The sequence below is a fragment of the Ixodes scapularis genome, unplaced genomic scaffold (genome assembly GCF_016920785.2).
Source record: "Ixodes scapularis isolate PalLabHiFi unplaced genomic scaffold, ASM1692078v2 PGA_scaffold4__175_contigs__length_147842914, whole genome shotgun sequence".
In the NCBI taxonomy this organism is placed as follows: domain Eukaryota; kingdom Metazoa; phylum Arthropoda; class Arachnida; order Ixodida; family Ixodidae; genus Ixodes; species Ixodes scapularis.
This window is the reverse complement of record NW_024609879.1, coordinates 74,038,261-74,064,147: the sequence shown is the minus strand read 5'-3', so window position 1 is coordinate 74,064,147 and position 25,887 is coordinate 74,038,261. Positions and strand designations below refer to the sequence as shown.

Below are 25,887 nucleotides of genomic sequence, written 5' to 3'. Positions count from 1 at the left end.
GTTCAAACGTTTGGCGGGCTACTTTGACATTTTTCACAGAAAAAATGTGTAACATCAACCAGCTCGCCTGCCTACTCACTCTATCTACTTCAACCCTTTTTTTTTTCGGAGAAGTTTGTAACGATTGGAAGAAATAAGTTTTGTTTTTCTTAACGTTACCCTCATTTCAGTGGACCGTGCGATCCAGAAAATAGATACAAGTGAAGCTTGCCGTGCAGGACAGTGTGGCAGGTTATTTTGACTGAAGGGAGGGAAAAGTAGATGACTAGCTGAATGATGGCGAGACAAACGCAAAAAAAGTATGACGAGGAGGAAGGCGAAGGGGAGGTGCGTAGCGACGAGTGTTGGCGTGGTGCTATTTGGATGAAAACCCGTTTCCGACAGTGGGGGCGTCGCAGGAGGCAGAGTTCACCAGACAACCAGGTGGAGCTGAACGAGAATGGGAACGGAACTGCTGAATGAAAGAGAGTGTGGCAGTACTGGAGGCTGAGGTCAGCGAGCTGAGGGAGAGCCTGATGGCAAAGAGCGAGAGCGTAGCGAAACAGTTGGAAGAGCAGGTAGAGGAGATAGATGCAAGGGTAACGGCAGGAGAAAAGCGGAAGGCCGTAGAGACGGAACTGGAAGGGTTAAAACCCAGAGAAAGTGGAGGGCGTGCAACACGTGGGAGGGCTGAGTGCTGTCGGGGGGGTGCCTTCACTAGCAGGGAGATGTAAGAGGTAGACAGGACGATGCCCGAAATGAGCAGTCGACGCCGACCTTCAGTCAGATAGTCAGAACAAGTGGGGCCACGGGAGGACAGACAAACACAGCATCAGAGGGTATGAGAAGGAAGGTGACAGGACAGGGGGAAATGGAGGCAGAGTGCAGGATGGTGGTAGGAAGTTTGAATGTGTCAAGATGGAAAGAGGCCAGTCCTAAAGACTGACATGATGAGACGGTGCAGGTAAAGGACATGCCAGGCAGGAGTTTTACCGAGGTAATGGATAGGGCCAAGGACCGGATATGGGACGTGAAGGGAACGAACATATATATAGTTCTCTTCCACGCAGGGGTAAATGATGTACCCAAGTTGAAGGGGCAGCAAGAAGCAAATAGAAGTGGGAAGTGGTCTCGGAGGGGGTGCACAATTGTGCTGTGCACCATCCCAGAGGTCCTGCGAAGGGGTCCGGAGGAAGCCAGGCAGATTATTGAGGCGAATGGAGTTATCCAGGAGGTGAGGGAGGTCCTTAGGTACGACGTGATAAACGTCAACCAGGAGATCCATGCGACTGAAGCACACCACCCTTTCTCCTGGGATAGCACCCACCAGTGTACCCTCAGGGTGACAGGTGGGGTACAGGGTGGGACGTAGGGCTAGGTTTCTTTTATGGGTGCATACGGGCCCGAGGAGAGCCCCCGTCTGACAAGAAAAGAGGCAACAAGGAAGGGCAGGACTAAGACTCGCAGGATGTAGGGATCATGAACATGCACCTTAAGGCATCTAGCATTGAGGTCTACCCCCTATTCTTTGTATCAAAGCCAATCAGAGCTCGCATCATTTTGACATCACCACAATTCCTGCGCAAAAAGCCGACGACTTGCTCTTCTGAATTTTATTGACAATAACTTTGGGGAACGAAAACGAAATGTTTGCACTTATTTCTTTATTTAGATGTGGTCTACGTTGTGCCGGCAGCCCAGAAATAGCTAGAAGAGTGGCTGTCTGAGCTAGTTGGTCATTTCATAAAACTTGTGCGTGTGCAGCAAAGACGTCCTGTTCTGTCCTCCCTTTGTCCTTGTCTTTGCTGCACATGCACAAGTTTTATGAAGTAGGCTAGACTAATGTTTCTGGGCTGCCAACAAAAAAGTCAAGAAAACTAATTTTAAAAGAAATTAACACATTTCAAAATTGTGGCTGGTGGTCGGTGGTGGAGTTTTAGTCCTGGGGCCCTAATCTGGACACTTGGCGAAAAGTCGGCAAGAAATCTGGCGGCCGTGGTTGGCCAACGCCGCAGTTGGTCTTGGCGCCGGCATATCATAGCCACCGGATTTCTCGTTGACTTTTTCGCCAAGTGTCCAGATTAGGGCCGCTGGATATGATTTGGCGGAGAACGCCGAGTTTACTACGTTGTATATGTTAAAACTTCCACAGTATGTGCCTTTCACACTATCAAGATCACCGTTTTTCGCAGACGATACTCGTTTTACTGACATCTCAAGAGATTGTGATGTAATCCTTTAAATCAATAAATGAGTTTGAAAAAACAGACTAACAACGAAATGGCATATTTGACATGACTAGGCAACATTCCCCCCCCCCCCCCCCCCCTCATCCCCTCTTTGAGAAAAAGTTCCATGAACGCCCATGAGTAGGCTCATTCGACTTAACTATATTTGCACCAGATATATTAGGTAGGCTAGTGTCATACTGTCTACAAGTGGTACAGTTTAGTTGTAGGCTGGTGCCGGCTATATCGAACAAGCTCAGTTTGTCCACTTTGCAAAATTTAGCTTTGCATGTCTGACACTTCTAACAGCAAAGAGCCGATTTTCTGGGATTTGTTAATCCAGTTTCTTTTTGATAATGGGTCTGGAAAGCACTAGCTTGAGGCAAGCTTTTTGTGCACATTTTCTCTGCACGTATCGCATGAAGTCCACCCCTCCTCCTCCTCTGCTTATTAAAACATATTTGTGTTGTCAACCTCTTTTGTGAATCCTATTTCCAATAGAGCAAAACTCACTCTCACGTGTGCCACTCGAACATCCTTCTCTATGTGGATTCTTGTAATTGTGACATCATTATAGTCGATGACAGGTCAAGAACGATGTGGAAGCTCCTCCCACCTCTTTCCACTTTAGTAGAGCGAACGGTGGAGGAGGCTGCCTCCTCTCCACCGTTCACTCCGTTGAAGTGGAAAGGGGTGGGAGGAGCTTCCACTTCGTTCTTGACCTGTCACCAACTATAGTCACCTCTTTTTACAAGTGTTTTTTGGTAGGTCTGGTGCCTGAATAGCTCTTCTCCCGTGTGAACTATTCCATGGTTCAGTGAGCTTTTCGCCTGAACTTTTCATGGCAGACGCCAAAACGGGAGGGCTTCTCCCCCACGTATATCGTGTTGCGATAGGTCTTGGGGTAATAACCGCAGCAAGAACACAATCGACGCTTGTGCTTGTCTTCTAGATTCTGCCACTGCACGTACGACCCATCTTTCTGGAAGGAGAAGCATGCCAGTCTCCTGCTTCTCACAGTCAATGTTCTCCTCTTTGCTGCCAAAGTCTGTTTTGGCCAATTCTGTTCGGATGACACAAAAAGCAAATCAGATCACAATTTTATTTTTTGTACTTTGGTACGACACCACCATTTGAGAGCTTCTTGACCCAAGAGTGACCATTTGTGCACATCCAAAAAACTTGACGAGCTTCCCTGCAGTATCAGCCGTTTCCACCACAATATTTGCAATTACATCTGGAAGCTAGTTGTACGGCAGTCAAAGGGCAAAGGCAAAGCTGTCGTGCCAATAACATTAAAAAATTGCCTTGAAGGAGAATTGGGAAGACAGGTCAATGTGAATTTACTGCCTTTTGTTTATTATATGGTAAGTGATATAAACTCATACAGAAAAATGCAATAGTGTCAGTGCAGCAAGAGAATACAAAACGCTGTGCCGCCACCAAACATTTGAAACACCAATGGTGTCAAAAAGTCTTGAGAACCAATATAAGTTGTACTGATCCTGCAAAACCTAGCTCATCTTTATTTCAGTGATGGAAGTGGCATTCAAGCTTTTGCAGCAGGAAAAATAGTAGCTTGGAACAGCCACTGAAGCTTTTAGAACAGGTGCCAACATATGTTAGCACATCACTTGAACATGAAAAAGTGATTGCATCGCTAAATGAACTCATCTTTGGCAATGACTGAGGATTTTTCCTTGACACTGGAGTGTATTACCTTTTGTAATAAGAATAGATATGTGGCGATAGCCACATATCTATTCTTGATTTAGTTTGAGGAACGTTGTGCCAGTAGCACAACGTTCCTCGAACTGATCTGGCTTTTTAATTGCACACGATTTTCTTCTTGTTTTCCCAGTGGCTATCGCCACAGATAGAATGCAAAAAAGTCAGAGCTTTTTTTTTTTTTTTTTTTAGATTTAAGGTTTTGGTCAGAGTAGGTTCCATTTACAATGGGTATTGTGTTTGTCCCTTCTTTATAGCCTCCGTCTTGACTTCTAGAAATGTTTAACTGCAACGTTTAAAGCCAACACAGCTAACACCATTTTCCAAATAGCGTCTTCTAAAGTCAATACGGCAATGCTAGCCAAAGCAGGACGCATAGCTTACATGCATGCAGAGTAAGAAGCAGTCACCTGCAAATCCTAGGTGGTTTCGTTGAGGCTTGGTGCAAGCTTAAGCTCGAGATTATAACCTATTTTTCCTGAGTGGGGCAAAGTGAAACAAGGGGTACCTGCACGTGGCACGGTCTGTTTGGAAGCCTTGCTAAATGCCTTCAGCTGGCATCGCCACATTGATTTTAGCAGACGGTATTGTGAAAATGGCGCCCACTGTTGCCGGCTTCAGACGCTGCATTCCCATGTGCATCCCTCCATCAGACATTTCATTTCCATGATGATGGTGACCAAATCAGACAAACTTTATTTTGCGAAAAGGAGATGGCTGTGTGGCGAGATCAGGTGCACTTCAGCTCTTTTGCCATGCTCTCCAATGGGAGGAATGCAAAAAAAAAAAGATTAAAAAAGAGTTAAATGCAGATGGCCGAATTTCTTCAGTGCCTAATATTTTGACCACTTTGAAACAAAAAAGCATATTTTTATGGCCATACATAGTCGTTTCCTCTTCAACGAAACATGAAACTAAAGTATCAAACTGACATATTATCTTTTCAGAATATGTCGTAAACCAGGCATTGCAAATATCTAACCTCATGCAAACCAAATTTCTTGCAAATACAGGACCTGCAGGTCAGCTGCCAGGCATTAACACATAGGAGTTTGAAACAAGTTTTCCGTGCAATGCATCTCCAGAGGTCTCACAACGGTGGTATTCCTTGCACGTATTACCTCTTGTGCTCGTTTAAAAGCTACGTCTGGGAGAAACCCCTCTCATGGGTTTCGCAACTCTAGGGCTGCACTCTCGTGTGACCTCTCTCATGGCGTGTCATGGAAGACAAATGGATAAACGCTTTTCCGCAAGTCCCACACTGAAACGGCCTCTCCCCGGTGTGGATCCTTTCGTGATGCACTAGGTGAATGTTCTGCACAAACGCTCGCTGGCAAAACTGACACCTGAACGGTTTTTCGCCTGTGTGCACCTTTTCGTGTGTTCGTAGGTTAGACCTGTGTGGAAAAGCCTTGTGGCAGAAACGGCAGTGGAAGGGCCTCTCCCCTGTGTGGATCCTCTCGTGACAGGCCACATTGTGTGCATAGCGGCTGTGGTAAGAGCAGAAGCGGCAGCGGTGCGTGCCCTGTTGATGGTACGTCCTCTGCTGCTGCATGTCCAACCGGGCTTTTGAAAAAGAGAGGTTGCTCCCTCCATCCTCGCAGCCAAGGGCCCCTTTCTTTTCCGGGTATGCCTCGATCTCATCTGTGAGAGCAGTGGAACGAAAGGAATCGTGCCAGTTTTAATTTTACAGACATTTTTCTGGACAGACAGCATTCAAGGGCTCTCTCAGCCAAGAGAAGGCACTCAGTCTCTCAGCCTAAGGATGCATTTTGATCATATTTGACAAGGTTCTTTATACACTGTCAGGCCAATACATTAGCTAATGAAGAGTTCTATCTGCAGATATAAACATGATTTTATACCTCTACAAGTGGGACAAATCAGTGAAATTAACCACTTAAGATAAAAGTATTGATTAAATATTTGCCTTTTTCATGCCAAATGTTGATAACACTACTGAAAATATGAGAACTATATCTCAGGCTAGTGAAACAAAAAACATTTCAGGGCTACAACATAGATAAGAATTATGAAACATTGCCATGTACTTTTTGTCATACCAACCAAAACAGCACAAAGTAGGTAACCATATGATGTTGAGCTTTTGCACATGTCATTGTAAAGATGTCAAATTTGGTGCATGGTCAACTAAATTTTTAAGTCAAAAGTATTATACGCCTTTTCATTTAGTTGACCTCCAAAGTCCTCGAGCGAAAACACGTCAGCGGCACAAAAGGTACCAAAATGTTTATGTGACATCTGAATTTTAATATTCCTCCGAAAAGACTTTTTGCTCTTGTCCCTCGGCTGGCGTCGCACCAGCAACCTTTCGTTCAATAGTCCGACACGTTACCCCTCTGCCACGGCGGAGGGGTACCGCCACATCTGTAAATGATGTGTCGTCTTTGATGCAGCGGCGCTTGGGCTTTCGCCTTCAAGTCATCTAAGGAATAACCTAAAGAGATCCTGTGAATTTTATTTAACCATTTTGTCTTTTAGTAGACCTTTCAGCCAGTCTTCTAATACTATGTCAAAACTAACCCTCTAAAACATCTAGTATCAAACAGTCTTGTCGTCCATGTGGAATCATTCATGACTCCTCTTTGAAGCTTTAGATGAGTATGGTTTTAACAAACTGCAAATTAGGGTAGTTTCTGTCCAGTGTGCTTGCTCTCATGCCTGGTGGCATTCAATTCATTCCTGTTGGAGTACGAGCAAGGGGTGCTGATAAGCATACCACTCCCTCTGTGAAGCACCTTGCATTGCTGCCAGTTCAAACTGGCATTTCGGAAGGAGAAATCTACCGTCAGTGAAAACCCCTTCGCCGCCAAAGGTTGTCTTGGAAAACCCTGTTGAAAGGCAGATCAAATTCAATGCGAGTTATTTACACTACTCAAGAAACTGGTCCCACAAGAAATCACAACAAAAGGACAGCTACACTTGAATGCATCAAGTAAGCTCAGGAGTTTACGCTCATCCAGTGGATAACTCCAGAAGTGGCACAGCCACAGAACTGTACACAAACAAGTGCACTCTGAACATCAAGTTACACTGATGTAAAAAAATGAAAGATGTTTACGATTCTCCGTAATGCCGAATTAGAGCGCAGCTCTTGAGGAGGAGGGGGGGTAAAGAGGGGAGGGTATGCCCCCACTCCCCTCCCATTGAGCGGGAAATTTTCGCTGGATTTCCCACTAAATTAAGCAAAAATTTCCTAGCTAAATTTAGCGAAGAAATATTCCCCGCTAAATTTAGCGTGAAATTTACCAACATTTCCCCGCTAAATTTAGCGTAAAATTTAGCAAAAATTTCCTCGCTAAATTTAGCGGGAAATTTTTTCCACTAAATTTAGCAGAAACATTTTCCCGCTAAATGTAGCGGTAAAACTGAATTGGTGTTGAGTTCACGTGACATTGATTTCCCCGCTAAATTTAGCGTGGAAATCTTTCTGCTATATTTAGCGGAAAAACATTCCTGCTAAAATTAGCGGGGAAATTTAGTGCAAAACTTTTCCCGCTAAATTTAGTGGGGGAGTTTTCCCAGCAAGTTTAGCGGGAAAAGTTTACCTTTGTGACGTCACACGTGACATTACGTGTGACGTCATTATGAAAAATGTCCCATAATGCTACGTGCAGTTACACCGACGCTGACGCCGGTAAACCCAGAAACAAACGCTTAAAAGCTGCACTCTAAAAAAAAAAAGAAAAAAAAAACATTCGCAATTTTAATTAGATGCAGTCTATCTGTGCTTCAATACATCACAGGCCACAGAAGCCAATAGATAGACATCACTGGAGAAAAGAAGCATGGCCTTCAATAAAAAAAAAAAGTGTGGCACAAGTACAGTGCTCTGTGTGCTTCCAGTCTCCTGAAAGGTATAACGCAAAAGCAACAATAGCACCATGTCATGCTGGGTCCACTTCTGAGGATAAGATGGCAACAAATAAAATCAGGTGGGTTTGCTAGCTAAGGTAAAGTAGACAGTAAGAACGACGGCATGCAAGTGATCACGCTGTGGCCACACGGCATTTGATCTGACCTGTCACATCTCTGTGAGAACATAACACAAAGGTCTGGCCATGGAGGTAGGAAGAAGAAGCGACATACCGGCTCAAGCCAGCCAAACGAGAAAATCGTAAGTGGAGACGGAAGTAGAGGGAGCAATTGGTGGCAACGCCCCCAAGGTTGACCAAAACAGCTGTTGGCACCAAATCAGCTGTCCTTTCTGTCCAATAGCGTCTTTTGGTTTTGGTCACCGTTGGGGAGCGTGTCCCTCCAAACTCAAAGTCCCCTCCGATATCACCTTTGGAGGCGTCATGTCACCTTTAGAAGCTTCCTACCTCCATGGGTACGACACTGCCTAAGGTTGACTTGGCAGAAGAATGGCCATCTTTCCGAGGCAGCAACATGCCATTCACCACTTTATCCTTCGGAGAAGGCCCAGATTCTGACCTGCAAAGTTTTGAAAAGAGCTTAAAATGATTCTCTCAACATAACTGTAGCACAAAAAATTATTTTTTTAGCGGAAACTTTACTTTGCGACACAAATGTTCTCTTCCGGCACATAAAAAAATGGGGGGGGGGGGGAGTTCAGTGTCATTTTAATGAAGACGCCTGGGCCTCCATCAAGCTATGACTGTGGTGTTTCATCCTTGTCCCACTTCAACCACAAAACAAAGTAAAGCAAAACAAAAATATCATCTCTAACCAGGCACAAGTCATTAAAAACACGCAATAAGGAAAGTAGTTTTATTTTATTATCCCCGAGGAAGCCCTCTCATGTTTGAAGTAAGAAAAGGGGTGATGTAAACCGAGACATTTGGGCTTAATTGGAGGAAATCACAACATCGCGCGCCATGTGCCGAAACTAGAATTGAACGATCGAACATGTACTAGCTGTAAAATGCACGAGGCTTCGTCCAGCCCTCCGGAAAGGGCAAGAGATCCGGCGAAAGTGCTTGGATGTGCTGTTGAGGGCAAAAGAATGGAGGACACAAATATAATAATCACAAAGAGAAAGTTAGCAGATTGATGAAAAAGGTTCATACTCGCAGTCAACTATTTTGTGCTACGTTGTCGAGGCTAGCTTAGCTGCCACAGTGCTCCAACTCTGTCAAAGCTGGTTACGCGAGAACGTGCAAATGAGACACAAGACGAAGCCAGTGCAGGGCTGAAGCGCTGTAGAAGCTACGCTAGCATTGAAATTTTAGCACAAAATAGTTGATGCCAAGTGTAGGAAATTGTAAAATTTTACATGAAATCATGGGTTAGGTGACTTAAAGAGGAGACAGAATTTAGGCCACAAGTTAGGAGAGAGAGGAGGACACGTTTCAAGGCTAAGTAGCAAAGCTTCTGGCTAGCAATAGAACTTTTCTTTCTTCATTGTAATATGAGTTGCCTTGCCTCATTCCAGGTGCTCATGAGAAAGATAGTGAGCATCCCACAGTTTTTCGAGCTACACAAACTAAACATATTTTCAGAATGTCCAAGTTTCACTCATCCCTGTATGTTATTTATGGTCTCCAAATTCAAAATAGTAGCTAATGAGAAAATGGCAAATGAAAATTATGCCAAAACCAGCATTCAAATTTCCCCATGCTTTCCAGTGGGGTGATGTCACACGCTGTATAACTTGCAAGCAGGAAGCCCGAAAAAACGCAGCATTTAACGCGTGGCCTTTTGTCTTGCTGGCGTGAGCTTAGCTAACATTCATTTCACACCACCAAACTTCTTGTAACCCATGGGGAGCAATGCACCCATACTGCCTTACATTACTAAGTCTGAAGTCACGTTTTCAGTGTTGCCAGTAGCGCCTCTCAGACCCAACATGAAACTTCAATGACTTTGCAAACAAACATTATTGCAACTTGTAATTTGAGTAACTAGTTCAGACGTTACTAGTTCAGATACAAGTTTGAGGCAAATCAACGACAATCAAAATTTAACCTTCAAAATGTTCTGAGCTGCCCAAACTAAACACACCTAAGGAATACCCAGGCATCAATCTTCCCGTCCTGCTATTAATTGTCTTTAAATTCGAAAGAGCAACTGAAAAAATAGCGAATGAAGGTTATGTCAAAACTAACATTCAGATTCCTCTGTGTTTTCCGGCAGGGCAACGTCACATGTTGTAAAACTTGCAGATCAAGCAGGTTGTCTAAAAAACACAGTATGTTGTGTGCATTGGTTTCTGTTCTGCTGAAGTGAGCTTACCCGGTGTTCATTTCGCATCATCAAATATTTTGTAACTCGTTGAAAATAGAGTTCCTGTAGAGGCTCCCTACGAGAGCCAGAGTTGCGCGTTCATCCCCGTAGCGACGTCTTTCCTGCACAGCATGTTCATCCTGCTCCTCATGTGACTGAATTCGGCGAATAGCGGCACCGCGTGTTCGAGACGCGCGGCACGCTCAAAAGCAGGGGAACGTACTGTCGGGGCGCGTGCAACATGAACTATCCTCCACAGCACTTAATCCGGATCCTCACGTGATCGGATCTCGGCGAATAGCGGCGCGGCGGCACGTGGAAAAAGGATGCGCAACTCTGGCTCCCATAGGAAGTCTATACAGGAACTCAAATTGAAACAACCTGTACCGCCCCCAATAGACTACTGCCATAAATCCCTGCATGCAACACGGCGTGCGTTGCACTCTGGGAACTAGTTGGCCAGGAAGGAGAGTGGCATGGTTTCTGTTTTGATCGACACGTCGACAAGAGATCATACACAGAGCGTGGACTATTAACGGCCGTTATCTCATGCTTTCTGGTCCCGAGAGCGTCGTTTTTGATCTCTGAACTAACCTAAATGGCCAGACCTCAAAGCTTTAGCACAAGTCCGAGGCGTATCGATTGAAAGACTGAAATAAACACATCACAAACAAACACACACATGAGCCTTTCTGTTAGCGTTTCGAGGTATGTGGACAAGCCAGTGCTGGGAATCTCGACGCTGCGAAGCTCGGGGATCTTGCCTGTGTACGAATCAGCAAGCTGTAGTAACCATTAAGTATATTTGCATAGATCGAGCTCGCGCCTTTATATTAGTGTTGTTGATCAGGAAGTTTGTTTCGTGCGTCCACACACGAAATATAACTTTTTGCAATTACTGTTTTTCTTAATACGCTTGAGTATGCGAGGTAAAACTCGGAGGCGTTATTGAAAAGCTCCATTTGAACACAGTTCTCATCTCTTATCTGTACTGCCCCGCAGCACTGCACGAAGTGAAGTCCCCACCCGCTTGCATTCCACTAATATTCAACATCGCGTATGTGCATAAAGTTATCCATCAATCATATAGACACATTCCCACATACAAACTGTTTTAAGAAAGCAAAAGTCGAGCACTTGTGCGAAGAATGTCGCACCGTTCGCCGGAGGTGTGCCGGGCGGGTATGAACCCCTATGCGGTGCGCCAAACGAACAAAATTATTTAAAGCGCATTTGACAGTTGCTAATGGCCATAATATTTGTTATATGTTTGCTTTCTTCCTGACTGAGTATGCCAAGATAATTTCAGACACACCGCTCAGGCACACATCTTGGGCAATTAGAAAAGCTCGTCCAAAAAGGCTTAGCGAGGAGTAGGCGACGCTTGTTAGGGCCTCCGTCGTAGCTGGCCGATCTCAGCGTTTACGAAAACTTAATCTTCTATCAGCATAAAATTTGAGTGTGACATATGTCATGACACGAGGAAGACATCATAGTAACTTTGGTGCAGTAGTGAGATTGAATTTATTGTGTTTCCTTAAAAGTTCATGCGCCAACGCTGGGCTCAACTTTGATAATCCTGTGAGGATACGGCTTGGCAAACAAAATATGTGTAGGGCTCAAGGTGGCCAAATTTTAGTTGCAGTTCACTGGTACTAGACGGGATTACTGTCATTGAGCTCAAAGATGCACTCGTGGGGTGAGGTGACTAAGCCACGTCTTACTACGTCTGCATACGGACGCATAACATCCGGTGTTTCGGGAACCAAGGAAAGTGCCCCGGTTTTCGTTTTGTATCGCTCGAGAATGAATGTATTGTACATTCGTAAAAAGTAAAATAATCGAAAACGCAAGCAGCGAGTTCAGTTGCGGCGTGATAACATGAGATGAACTTGCTCAGTCGAAACCGAAACTGAGTGGCCAACTAGTTCTCAGAGTGCACTGCGTGTTATTTCGCCGCGATGGGGCGCGTCAGTTTTGGAAGAAGTCTATTGGTGTCTCTTGTCACGTTTCCAATGTTGCCAGTACAGTTTTTCAGCTAAAAAAAATGCTGAGAACAAAATTTAAAAATTCAAATCACTTTGCAGGAAAAAAGTTTCTTTTGACCTGCAAATTGGGATATTAGATCAGATGTACTTATTAATGTGTGGAACAAACTTTGAGGCAAATCAAAGAGTAAAAATTTCGGCACAGCTCCTTTAATTGTAGAGGCCAAACCAGCCAAACGACCAAGAAGTCATCTATACATCAAGAACCACAGTAAGAAAGTTTGCCTCACCGCAAAATATAACTAATTTCACTCTTTATGAGGTGAATTAAGACTTAAGTTGTCTGTGCATCTGATACCAGCTATCTGTATTTAAAACATGTACATGTTTCAAATACAAAAACAAACAATTTTTTTCTCTGACAACCAAATCTTTTAAAAACTACCATTATTTCCAGGCTATACTCCACAGACTATACATGTTTAAAAGTCTGAATTTTATGCGGTGCAGACTGTAGACGCTTTGCATGCGCGCCAGATTACATCCGCCGTCGCTGACCTTCTCTTGTCTTACCGAGATACCAAGCTACTGAAACGGGCGTTGATAAGCCTCATCAAAGGCCAATGCTGGGGAGAAGAACACAGTAAAATCTAAAATGGCAATAACCTGGCCAATGCAATGAAGTGAAGTAAACGGATTAAGAGGAAACAAAAACTGAAGGTCGGTTATGCAGGTGCCCCCGCACAACTGCTGCAAAGCGTCTATACGCACAGCCGCTGCAGAGCACCTTTACAGCAATTTGTTTTTCAAGATTGTTGATTATGACTAGGGTTCTGTGATTTCTGAGTTAATTTTTTGTCAAACTTGAAGGGTGTTTTTCAGAGTTCATTTATTTGACAAAAATTTGGAGTACATATACTGTAGTTTATTTTTGTCAGATTCCCAATTCTTCGAAATTAGTGGTAATTTTGCAGTGTTTCCTTTAATTAAAAAAAAATAAAATAAATAATATCTGGGTGCAAACGTGGGCTTGATTTAAAGATTGTGCCTGTATCAGATATTATTTATTCAGCTAGATACGGAATTGCCATCTTCTCCATTGGCAATACTATTCTGTCCCACAACAAAACTTCCCAATAAGTGTTGCTTCGATAAACATAGGTATTTTAAAATCACAATGGAGGTAGTGAGCCCGCTTTCACCCATCCTTTCCATTACTTTTTTTTTTCCTTTATTTGTTTGCGGACCTTATCCGCGTAGGGGGGGCAAAGATAAAGGTATGGTGCCTGACGGAGCCTCTGCTTCCCCTTGCAGTTCAGTAACACAACATCTAGTCTACAAAATAAGAAACAACTATTGAACAAATATAAAACAACTATGGAACAAATATGAAATAACACTGGAACAACTATGGAACAAATATAAAGCAACACCAGACATCAGTCACGTCATTGTTACGAGATATACCAAAATGCACAAACTCTTTGCGATCAAGCTCTCTAGGCATCACTTTTGAAAAGATATCTATTTTACCAGAAAAAGAAAATGAACAAAATTAACAGTTCACGAAAAGGACATTAGTTTGAATAAACCCCATGGCTGCACCGGTTAGAGTGATAAAGGGTGTAATATACCGGGTGTTTCAGCGGAGACTGACGAAAATTCCTAAAATGAGTGTATTCGGGGTCAAAAGATAATTTTTTCGGGACCGCATTACTCGTGGTGGCGGACGTCAGAAAATGAGCGATACTTACGAATTAGTTCACTAGTTAATTAAAAATTAAAAACGCAAGTCGACCGGGTCCTTTGTTGGCGGTTGCGGATCACGACACAATGTATCTCGGGAAGGTGGTGGGTGGCTAGCTGTAGGAGACGTCTGCAAACACCAAAGGTATCTGGTTTTTTGCTCGTTTCTCCAACTCTACAGACAAGCAACGAGGACCGCACTTCTGAAATGGTGTATTTTTAGTTCCATCAAAATCAGACGTACCACGTGGCAGACGTGATCCCTACCTGGAGATGTTTCACGTCAGTATAGTCGCCGACGGAACAAGGACGGCAAAGTCAGAGCCGTATACTAAGAGAGTTTGGCCATTCATTGAGAAGTATAGGTGGCAAATGAGTAGACGCCATTGGCCGAGAGTGGGCTGGGCGTGTTCCAGGGTGTCTTCACAGATTCAAACGTGGCCAGCCAGAAGCAGCAAAGAATGCCCTGGTGGTGGTCGCGAGAAACAAAATTAATAAGTCAGTCTTAGTGACTGAAAATATGATGCACGTGATTCTTCCAATCACGGTCATGCCAAATCAAATTCTAGGAAGACGATCGACGTGGCGAGGGCAGGGAAAATGCCGTCCGAGTGGTCAGACTATGACCAAGCAAAAGACAGTTCGAGCAGCACATTCGATTCTTACATCTTTAGCATGATCATAATCGAAACATCAGATGCACTATATTTTCAACCATGAAGAGTTACTTCATTTAACTGTTACAACCTTCTTAAGCTTGTTTCTCGCTACCACCGCTAGGGGTTTATTTTAGGCTTCTGGCTGGCCAACAGAGCACGTCAAGCCTTCTATCTGCTTCTCGTGCACGCCCTGGCTCTGCTTGCTCCTCCACTGACCAAACCCTCTATATATACGGCTCTGGGCAAGGTGTGTCTTTCAAACGCACGAGACAATGCAGAGTTGTCAGAGGTAGAAATGTAGAAAGCTCTCCCTCGAGGCGGGACAACTGAAGCTTCTTGCCGTCCTCACCTTGCCAGCGACTATAGCACGCATTCTGTGGATGGATAGATGGATGGATGGATGCTAATGGCTGTGCCATTTATAACAGGCAGTACCTTGCGCCACCTAGCCCAGAAACCAGAGCACTCCATGTCCAGTGTTGCCGTTGCGAGGCTGCTTTGCACCAAATCGGCTACTTTCAAGCTTGTCTAGTGACCAAAAATTGAGGCTGGCCCCCTGGCTACAGATTCATCTACAGCTGCGAAATGCTTTGTCCACAGTTCGAAAGACAGATGCCATAAGCCCGAAAGCTGTAACGGGTGCCAAGAGCCGCTCAGACGTAATGAGAGTACCATCTCACTTTTTTTAAATATTCTTCTTATGTATGAGCCAGAATTGTGTCTAGCACCTGCAGTCGGTTTCTAGCACCTTCGACCATACAACCGGCCTAAACTCCTGGCAGGGAGCGGCCACTTACGAGAGCGTTATGTGATCTATGTCCTTCCTTTTTACCTCGCAGAAGGTGCTCTGAAAATCCTGCCACTTCCACGATAACACGCGGATTCTGTATGCATTTTCTCGGGTTTGGATGACAAATACTCAACAAAGGAACAGGATGAAGATGTACGTCCCTATGGCAACTCTGGGAGTGAAGTTAGTGTTGCGGCTGCAAAAAAAAAAAGACAAAAACATCTTCAATGTGTCACGTGTCCATCGAGCACCTTCAAAATAATGAGTCTCAATTACTCTTACTGTAACAGCATTTACTCACGTTGACCAAGAGGGCAAGAAACCTCATTCGTTTGGCACAAAAAAAAATAATAATAAAATGGCTATTCTGGACTTGCGTTTCGGCTACTTTTATCAACCACCCAACGGAACACTGTTCCCGTCTGTTCACCAGCGAGGGTTTTCAGAATTCAGCACTCATAAATTCCTAAATAGCCTCGAGAAAGGGTCATCTGTTTTATCCTCATTTGACTGAAACGGTAAGGCGCGATCGGCAAAGGCTACTTACTTGTCCAATCTTTCAGTGGTTTCCTGTCAACCTCTAGGCCAAAACTTCTAAAAAAAACGCGTTTATTTTTTTTTAATTTACGATTTGAAAATCTGAGATATTAAAGTGATCCCTGTTGATCACCCGAATCCACTTACCCCCGGAGTCTGCGGCTCTTCTGAAACCTGAAGGACGACATATCATCGAAACGGCAGGCACCACAGGTGTAGATCAACCCCTGGGTGAAGCGTACGAATTTCGAAGACTCCGGAGGAATACACAGAGCGCAAGCAGAACGTTGCCAAGTCTACAGTCCGACGCGATGCATAAACAGAAGACGTCACGAACGCCGCTGTAAGTTCAGAAGTTGATCTGCGTGAGTTTTGCGATGGAGACGAGACGAGTAAGTGTGCAGGCGAGCTGGGTGCCAGCTTAACGTTCCCCGATGTGCCGCTGTTGCACGTGGGATTAGACGATACTGTGGACCCTATCCGTGGCAGTAACGCGGTCATCCACTGATGGTTTCTTGATAAAACCAGGTGCACGGTCGTTTCATGCCGTGTCCACGTTCACAACACAGCCAACCCACAATCACAACAACCAACACCTCAAACAATGGATTGGATTGTCTTGTTTCTGGTCAGAACTTTCGGAGCAGGTTTCTCGCCAAATGAAAAAATTTATGCCATCTTCTTTCGTGTCACCAGGAATAAAAAGTCTGTACACACAAAATAAACATTAATTTAGGAGAAATTGCAACCTTTATATGTTTTTATTGTAATTAAGTCGGAATCCAAAAGAGCAAGACACTCCAATCCGGCTTGTGGCAACGCAAGAAGGCAAGAAAGCAGGCAGTGAGCAGGCCTGTCAACAACTGTGGGCCTGTCGATAATCGGAACGATCGGAACCTGTGATCGGACCAGTCGGGGTCCGCGCGTCGCGCAGGTCTACACCGTCCCGCTATCCTCTGCTCTAAGCAGAGCAAAGAACCTCTTTCGCGCAGAGCACATAACGCTCCACTCGTACCCCGTGCTTTGCTTTGGAGTCTTCTAATACCAGACTGAGAGGTGTAAGTAAATTCCGAAGATTTTTTTTTTTTTTTTTTTTTAAGATTTTTTTGGTTACTTAGTTGGCCTTCGCAATGAAGCCGGCGAAAGCCCGGCTGGAAGAGGGCGTCCAGACAACATCGCAGCTCAAGGCAACGCAGACTGCGGAAGGCGGCAGAAAACCGCCCCGCGATCGTGCCGGTGAGTAGCCTTTGGCCATCGCGCAGGTATTTATACGGCGAGCAAGTCTTCCGAAAGGCGTCTTCGGCACGTCGGAACGCAGGGAGGAGCGTGTCAATCAAAACGCGCAACGACGAGGCATGCCAAGCGCTCGCTATCATTAGTCGAGGTTGGGGGGTAAACGAAAGCACAATACTCGCCGTGATTGGTAGTTTCCTCCTCTCCACTCGCCTTCTACAGTGTTCGCTATGCCAAAGTGGGAAGAGTGGAGGGCTCTGTGAGAGGAAGCAGTGTTTGTGTTTGATGGAGGCCATCCGTTGAAGTTGCGTAATTGCCACGTGAAATTTTCTTAAAAACTCCGCTTCATTTTTGTCCTCTTCCTCTTCTGTCCTCTTCAATATCACTTAGGAAGACCGCACGTCAAATATGACGGCGTAGTTCTGTCTGTTTCTTAAACCGTCCGACAAACTTTGTGACTCGCCAAGCTGCCGAAATCGGTTGACTCGAGTGGGCGAATTGATTCGCAACCAATAGTGCAGTCAAGGCTACGGCACGGGCGTAGCCAACATTCAGGTAAATGTCATCACCATTGCCCCCTTTTGCTTGTTTTTACTTCTTCGGGGCAAGTGTAACGAGTGACATCAGCAACGTTAACTCTCGGTGATCATCGGTGTCCACGTGGTTGGTGTAACACGCCTGCGCAGCACGCCTCTTGGGAGCCGTTCGGCCGCCCTGCCCGTTAACGCCGTCTCCCGCATCGCAACCGTCGTCCTCGTCTCACCGTTTGTGATTATTGTCTCGGAGTTTCGTCCACACTACGGACACTACATGCACAGACTTATGCCACAGTTGTGGAGACGTCCTCGAATGTCGTAGGCACCAAAACGTGGTGAAGAGTGTGGTGCAGACGACGTTTGCTCCTTGCACACGCTAGCCCCAATCCTGCTCATCGTTGTGTCGATGGTCAATAATGTGACGTCTCATACCTCGTACCAATGTTGCCGGACAGAGCCAAAGTTTCGGTTTCGATTTCTGCTTGTGTTTAAAATTAGGTTTAAAAATATATATCCCATTTTTCGCAAAGCAAATGATTTAGTGTCTTTTATTGGGGCTTTTTAATGCGAAATCACTCATTGTCCCGAAATTTTCGGAATTGAGTGGGGTTGCCCTTTAAAGGGGTACTCCGGCGATTTTTTGAGCTACCACAACTAACTATATTTTCTGAGTCCCCGGCCTTTACCCTTTCCGGTATGCTATTTAGTATCGCGAAATTCATAATAGTTATTGCAAAATCGGCAAATGAAAATGATGCAAAAACCAACATTCAAATATACACACACTTTTCAGTGCTGTGATGTCGGTGGCGGACAGGCTTGCCAGTCGAGCGAGCAGTCTAAAAAATAGAATATGCCAATCATTTGTTCCGTGCTGGAGCACAGGTCCTGGAGCAAGCTTCCAAAGCATTCATTTGACACCATGAAACTGCTTCGAGTCAGTTGGGAACACATTCTACAGTCCAAAGAGTGAACCCCTGCAATTCCACTGACGTCACTTTTTCATTGTTGCCAGTAGAGACTTTCAGTTTGAAAAACACGGTGAGGTCCAAAATTGTAAATTCAATAACTTCGTGAAAAACAATTATTTTAACCTAATATTTGGGATACTATTTGAGCAATGTCATTTGGCGAGTCTAGCAAAATTTCAAGCAAATCGGGGACCATGAAGAAATCGCCGGAGTACCCCTTTAAGTCGAAATGCAAAAAGACAAAAAGAAAAATGCTACTGTCGCATTTCGTCTCCATGTTGGATTCATGTCTTCAACTTTGACATCTTAATTTATTGAGATTTGAGTATTACACTACATTCGTACAGTCGCCAAGCAAGAAAGAGGATGTGCCCTGCACCTTGCATGTCCCTTTCTGTTAGGTTTGTCCAGAGGCAGGCATGTAGCCAGGATTTTGTTTCGGGGGAGGGGGGCCGCCCATGACAAAATGCTGTATGAGGGGGAGAGGAGGTCCCAGCAAAATAAATGGCTTCGGGGGGGGGGGGGGGGGGGGGGGGGGGGCACGTGCCTGTCCAGAGGTACATGGACTAAGAAGAGAATTTCTTTAGACATTCACAATTTCTTTGTCGCATGTCATATTGCTTATCATTTTGATAGCAAATGCTGCTCGCTAAAACCCCTACACGTGCTATTGCATTGGACGGAACCTCTAATCCAGGGGTCTCAAACACGTGGCCCACGGGCCTCTTTGGAACGCGGCCCGCAGATAACCGGCTACGAGTCCCGGTTTCTATGTGTCAAGTCTTAGAATTGGCATGCACCATCGCGATCTCATCTTGCCGATACATTTCGCTGGAAAAGTAGCTCAGATCTTTTAACGTATTCACATAGTTCATACTTACCTTTTTTCTTTTGCCATTTGTTTCACTTAATTTTTGATTCCCAGCTTTTTGTATAGTACAACAATTCCGCTACTAGGCTGCAAGCGCGCGAGCTCTTCACTGAAGAATGCATCTTGGCTGCTCGAGTTCTTCATTAGCAGGAAACAACTACCAAAGAAAAAGCTACGAGCTCTTGATTCTCGCATTAAAAAATATCACAATTAAAAAGACAAGTATTTGTTCAGAGCGATGGAATACAAAACGTCACGAAAGCAAGAGCTGTCAAATTAACTGATTGTTTTTCTAGACACATGTTGAGCTTGGTTAATTTATGGGTTTATGGGTGAATTGAGCAACAGGAACGACAGTGTACTTGCACTCTTGTTCTATTAAAAATGCCAACACTTTGGCGGTACGGTGTCATTTTAGTTATTGTCTAATCAAATCTATAGATGTCAGTGGCAACATTGTGAGATTACAAAAAGCAGGGAGCAGAAGGTCTGGTTTCTAAAATATTTATCCTTCTCCCCCTCCCTGTCTTATGTGGGCCCTCGACCTTTCCGGTGTGGGCTATCTGGCCCCCATACTCAAATGAGTTTGAGACCACTGCTTTAATCCATTTAAGCCAGACAAATGTTTACTTGTCTTTCTTTTAAAAGGGTAGTGCAACGATTTTTGGTGTTGAAAGAATTGGCAGTTTGTATTTTTTATATTTATTCAAGCACAAGTGACCAAAAATGCGTCACCTTGCTCTGAAAAACTGCTATTCCGGTGCCTAATTGCAAAGAAGTAAACAAAATATTTTCCGACCTGCAGTTGCTTGTGGTGGTTAACGGAACTGATGTGTGACATACTCTGGGGAATACACGGAAGTGAACAAAACCTGTCCCCCTCCGCTGCTACGCTCGCCATTGCCCCCGTGGCGAACCGTCTTTTGTGCCGATCGCTAGCCGCGACCTTCGATGATGCTAATCCTTTATAAGTCAATAATCGCAGAGGAAGCTACTGGGGTCTCTGAAGAGAGAACCCAAGGGGAAACCACGTGATCCCCCAGAGAACGTCACTCGAAAGGCGACGAGGAGAATCGAGGCGCACTTTGACCTTCGATTTGTTTCATTTTTTACGTAAAAACTAGCGCTCGAAAGAAAATACCGTTTTCTGTTCTTCGTGCGATGGGTGACACAGATTAATTTCCGCAGTTAATTGGCCAAAGTCTGAAAATCATTGCACCGCTACTTTAAAAGGACACTGATCAGGGGCGGATTTGGGATTGAAGGGAGAGGGGGGGGAGGGGGGGTTATTGCCCCCTCCCCCAAACTCCCCGTGGTAAACTTTTTTTAAATAAAATCATTGATATACACCAGCCAAAAGTTTAGTTTTTGGTGAAATAGCAAATGTTGGGTCAACAAAATATATCTAGGCAACGTAACGCCATATCCGAGCATCTCCCCCCCCCCCCCCCTCCTCCCCCACCAGCCGAATGCCTACCGCCCCTCCCAGGCCTGCCCTTAATCTGACACTAACGCCTCCAAATTTTTTTAAATTTTCTTTTTGCCAAGATGTTTATTATGGTGTCAGAAGACTACCCAATCAATATTTTGATATTGATTGGATATTGACAATAAAATCAGGTGGCTGTGCAACTTTTTTTTTTTCAGTCAACGTATTTGCAGCATTTTAGAAGCCAAAAAAAAATGGGTATCATATTTCTTTTCTACTTTTAATATTGAGTGCGTGCCTTCGATGAGCCACGACTTCGATTGTATTTGGTGGTTGTGTCTAAACCATAGAAAACGGCATGTGACTACAGAGAAGAGAGGGAGCGCGACTCAAACCGGCCACTTCTTGATTGGTGGTTTTTGGGCAGAAAGAAAAAAGAATTTCGAGCTGCAAATTGTTTTCAGGGTAGTTGGGATCTCGTATGTCATGCACAAATAAAAGCCTTGGTAAGCATCAATACCCTGTCAGTGTCCCTTTAAAAGAGCCTAGTAAAATAAGCTAATTCACTCCTTTCGAACCAACGAGTGCAATGAACAACAAAGGTAATGTGCTTGAGACCTACCGTAGAATACCGCACATCCGCCCATACCACACTAAGCGCCCATACTTAAATTTGTAAGATCTGAGAAAATGTGCACAGTACATTGATATGTAAAATTGACGACAGGACAAGCGCCCATCCCCCTTTTTTTCGCGACCCCCTGATAAGCTTGCCCCTTTTCCTCCTGTGTCCCCTGGATGAAAAGAGTTCTAGAATTAAAAAAGAAAGCTCACAGTCTTGGCAGTCTTGTGCTGTGCTTCGTACATACAGCTGGACTGCTTTTTGACACATAGATGTGCCCAGTAACTCTGTTTCCTTTATTGTTCTAGAAAGAATTTCGAACGGTACATGCAGAATGGGCATCAGATGCAGTGGCTGGCTGGCGAACCATGCATTTGTTTTTGCTTAGCGGTTGAAGAAACATTCTGCTGCCTGGCGCTATTTGTTGATCATTTCTTGTTAAAATTTGTCCCTCCCCCCCACTTTCTTTTTTTTTTTTTTCCTGCTGTTCTTTGAACTCTTGTAGTTTGGTCTGTGGCCCTAGCCGTATGCAATCTGGCCACCCCTGGGCGGGTACATAATTTTTTTCAAACCAGCAAACAGAGAGTGTTTCGCTAAACTGTTGGTCAACACCTTTGGGCCGTCCTCAACAGTGCCAGAGACGATGCTACCACCTGCTTTGATGGACGAAAGTGCACTTTTTGAGGACTGTGGCAGAGTGCCCCAGCAGAACACCACCTTTGCAGTTAAAATAAGTAAGCAGGATCACACAATATATATATATATATATATATATATATTCCATACTTTCATACTAAGGAGACCTAAGTTCACATTAACAGGATGGAAAGTGGGGTAAACGGGACGTAGCGGTGCCTTTGGAAAGTATGGAACTGGCGAATGACAAAAAAAAAAAAGGAAGTTTGAACTTTATAGTTTGGGCCAATGTTGATTGAGCGTATGACTCCCTGCCTGTTTCCAAGACTGAGTGTTAAGTCGACGTGCAAGTTGCCTTCGTGTTCTCTCTGACAGAGCAAGATGGAGAGTCTGCCGCTTCGACCATCGAGGGCCGGCATTGCGGAAACGCCGGGTTCCCGTCCCTTTCCCATGAGTACCCGAACGTAGGCCAGGCAGCTTCCATTGTGGTGAAGAAAGGCAAGATCCTTTTGGAGCACTACTCTAGCCGCTCTATAAGTTGAGCAACCAATGGGGAGTGCGATTCTGTTGTTTTCACGCACCACGACGCTACCACATAGAGTTAATTTAAGTATCTATACTCGTCACGTCGAGAAAAGCAAGTTTTGCGCATCGTTCGTGCTTTGCACAAAGTAGTTCTGACAAGAATGGTGGTCGGGGGATGGAAACAATGCTTTTGGCATTTGAAGCATGTACATCATAATAAGATAATGGGGGTTCCGTGTCTTCGGATAAATCCAGAAATTCGAAAAAAACTAATTTATCCCACACTCTCCACATTTCGGAATCACAATCTAAAAAACAGAAGTGGTATTCCACAAAAAAAAAAAAAAAGGTTTGATTAGAGCTCAGTCACTGGTGCTGAAGATAGACTTTCCCAGTTTTCTGTCAAATCTCAAATGATTGTCAAAAGAGCGTGTACCGCTTATCTCCTCAAGGTCTGGTCAGGACAATGGGTCATTTTGCTTCTGGGCCACAACAAAAGTCACTGTTCGGGTTTTCAAGTAGGACTATAGCATTTTTGCTTTTTAGGGGAAAGAGGGGTTGTGTTGCTATGCCAGCGAAAGTTATGAACCTGTAGATTTTATGGGAGCGGGGGGATGGGCAGCTGAGACTTCTACTTACTTTGCCACTTCCCCAGGACTGTGCAGCCGCGCAGGGAAGGGTGGTGGAATGGTACAAATAACAAAGCGAGTTTCCCAGCTATGATGTCTGTCATTTCACAGACCTTAAACTATCAACATTCATTCAAGTACCAGTTGTTTTCAAGTTTGGTCATTGAACAGTTTGTATTACCAATGTCGAGGGCACTTACGCCAAATCCAGCTGAAAAAATATTGTTTGAGACTGAACATTTCTTATGAATTTAGATCAGGATTAAAAAAAAAAAATTGAAGACTGATTTCTGAAATCTTGAAAATTCAGAATTTAACAAAAACAAAATCCAGTACCGTATTTACTCGCACAATAAACGCATCCCCCAAGTCGGCTCTCAAAATTTCGACTTTTTTTTCACTCGCGCAGTAAACGCACCCTTAACTCGGACGTCAAAATTTTGACCCCCTCCCCCCACGCGCGCGAAATGAAGGCACTTTTCTATCCTGGTGCAGCTAGGTCGCGAATGCATGGGCAACGTGGGCGAACAAAACGCCTTGCAAAAGGCGTTAAAAAATTCGCAAAGATCCAACGGAAGCAAGAAAAAAAAAAACACGGAGAGAAGGTTTTTTTTTTTTTTTTTTGCAAGGAGTTTTTTTTTTTTTTTTTTTTTTTGCACAGCGTCTGGATTTTGGGTTCGCGTGTCGCCGCGCCCAAGGAGATAAGAAAGAGAAGCGCTCTAGAACAAAACAGCTTGCGAAAAGCGGCAAAAAGGAAAAAAAAAAAAAAAAAAAAACATGGAACTGAAAAAAAGCAAAAACAAAATTTTTTTTTTTTTTTTTATTTTTGCACAGCGCAGTTTGGTTACGGGGGGGTCGCGCGCCGCGCGCAAAGGGAGGTAAGAAAGAGGAGCGGAGAAGCCCTCTAAGCAAACAAAACAGCTTGCGAGTAGTAACAGCGAGCAAGTAACAGAAAAAACAGACAGGTCTCAGACCTGTCTATTTTTTCTGCTACTTCTGCTCTTCAAAAAAATCCCAGTCTCAGGGTAAACGACGGAAATGGTTAAAAAACAATCTTTGGAACTGAGAAAAAAAAAAAAAAAAAAAAAGAGAAGCTTTTTTTTTTTTTTTTTTTTTTTTCACAGCGCAGTTTGGTTATGGGGGGGGGGGGGGGGGGGTCGTGCGTCGCGCGCCGCGCGCCGCGCGCAAGGAGATAAGAAAGATAAGCGGAGAGCCCTCGCCTAAGGAAACAAAATAGCTTGCGAAAGGCGGAAAAAAAAAAAAAAAAAGAAAGAAAAAAAAAACGAAAAAACTTAAGGAACTAAGAGAAAAAGGAAACAAAGAGCCATTGTGATGTTAGCCTGAGACTGAGGCAGGAAAAGAGGAAGTTTCAAAGTAGAAGAAAAAGGAACAGTCCACCAGCTCGCCTGCGCACTCACTACAATATCATCGAAACAAAGAGTTTTTTTTTTTTTTTGTTTTTGCACAGCTTCGTTTGGTTACGGGGTCGGGCGCTGCGCGCAAAGAGATTACTTCGATTTTTCAGGATAAAAGGACCGTTCATTATGCGAATAAATATGGACGCAAAAATTTTACTTCGCGTAATGAATGCCCCCCCGACTTTGCATTGATTTTTCGAAAAAAAAAGTGTGTTCATTCTGCGAGTAAATACGGTATACACCAATATTTTGGCAAAAAATGAACTTAAAAAAACACCCTTCGGATTGCACGAAAAATGAACTCAGAACACTCGGTACTTTATGTATACACTCCGTGCGACGCTACTGGCGCGCCGCCGCGCGGCCGTTACCGAAGGTAGGCAGTGAGAACCCCAGAGAAAACGAAACCGAAACCACGCCACGTACGTTGGTACGCATTGAAGTCGGAGCGGTGCGGTTGCGCTGGGTTCACAGCATGAGGTGCTGCCGGTGCTGCGTCGTTAAGTACCTCAATAGTCATGCGTCGTATCATGTGGGGACAAAGTTTCACCGTTTTTCACCTCGTTTATGTTTTGTGGGACAGCGACAACGATGGACCCGTGCCATACTACACGAGAAATTCAGTCTCCCGATCATATCTGCCACTGTGTCGGCACGGCTGACATATTCTACACTGCCTCTTTGCACTCTGCGTTTGTTTTCGTACCAGTAACGCCTACATATCTCAGCTCGAACTGAAATGCCATCCCACACTCGCGGGTATGCAGTGCCAATTTCGTTGGAGGAATGCCCTCCAAAGAAGTTTCGTCCCCATCGTACGTGTCAATGATATTTCCGGACAAGTATGGCACGCAATCTGTACTTCATGCAGAAAAATTCGAACAGTAAAAAAAAAGTGACAAATATGAATCAAAGGAAAAATACAATGAAACTCGGAATCACTGGAGAATCGACGATTGAGTATGGAAGTTTATGTGGTGTGCTTTCTTTTTTGATCAGCCTCCTTTTGGATGTGAAAACACTGACACCCCGAGTTCTATAGACAACATTTTTTTTCTCTGCTTTAGAGCCACCTATCACAAAGTTGTTCGAACTAGAAGTACCGTCCACTGGTCCCTTCCTACCTGTGAAGTGTGCACCTCCCACGATGAGTGG

General features: G+C 44.4%; 2 protein-coding genes across 8 annotated transcripts in view; one reads left to right on the top strand and one right to left on the bottom strand.

The window, feature by feature from the left end:
- Positions 1-3,539: 3,539 nt before the first annotated feature.
- Positions 3,540-16,456, bottom strand: LOC8024704 (zinc finger protein 2). Of its 5 annotated transcripts, none has more exons than XM_040210260.3 (3): positions 16,010-16,456; positions 15,873-15,919; positions 3,540-5,579 (listed from the first exon to the last, which is right to left on the bottom strand). In XM_040210260.3, the coding sequence occupies exons 1-3, from the start codon at positions 16,048-16,050 to the stop codon at positions 5,116-5,118; spliced, it is 552 nt and encodes a 183-aa protein (XP_040066194.1). In that variant the 5' UTR covers positions 16,051-16,456; the 3' UTR covers positions 3,540-5,115. The 5 variants fall into 5 exon arrangements, 1 of the variants encoding a protein (XP_040066194.1); XR_005715417.3 differs by lacking the exon at positions 15,873-15,919 and adding an exon at positions 13,885-14,006 and having other exon boundaries at positions 4,606-8,905; XR_005715418.2 differs by having other exon boundaries at positions 4,606-8,390; positions 16,010-16,040.
- A 236-nt stretch (positions 16,457-16,692) lies between these two features.
- LOC8024699 (zinc finger protein 84) overlaps positions 16,693-25,887 on the top strand; it is a 55,776-nt gene continuing 46,581 nt past the window's right edge. The window contains exons 1-3 of one of the 3 annotated variants that reach the window (XM_029974138.4): positions 16,693-16,920; positions 16,981-17,098; positions 22,536-22,658. In XM_029974138.4, coding sequence (XP_029829998.3) covers positions 16,993-17,098; positions 22,536-22,658 — 229 coding nt within the window. In that variant the 5' untranslated portion in view covers positions 16,693-16,920; positions 16,981-16,992. The remainder of the gene's footprint in view (positions 16,921-16,980; positions 17,099-22,535; positions 22,659-25,887) is intronic. The other 2 variants (XM_042293326.1, XM_042293327.1) reach the window with 2 other exon arrangements.

What these genes read in the sequence shown, in the direction of transcription:
- LOC8024704 (XM_040210260.3), bottom strand. Translation starts at nt 16,050, where the DNA reads ATGTCGTCCTTCAGGTTTCAGAAGAGCCGCAGACTCCGGGG. An exon ending in AAGAGCCGCAGACTCCGGGG is followed by an intron (nt 15,920 to 16,009) that starts GTAAGTGGATTC and finishes CGTTTTTTTTAG; the next exon opens with AAGTTTTGGCCTAGAGGTTG. An exon ending in ACCACTGAAAGATTGGACAA is followed by an intron (nt 5,580 to 15,872) that starts GTAAGTAGCCTT and finishes CTGCTCTCACAG; the next exon opens with ATGAGATCGAGGCATACCCG.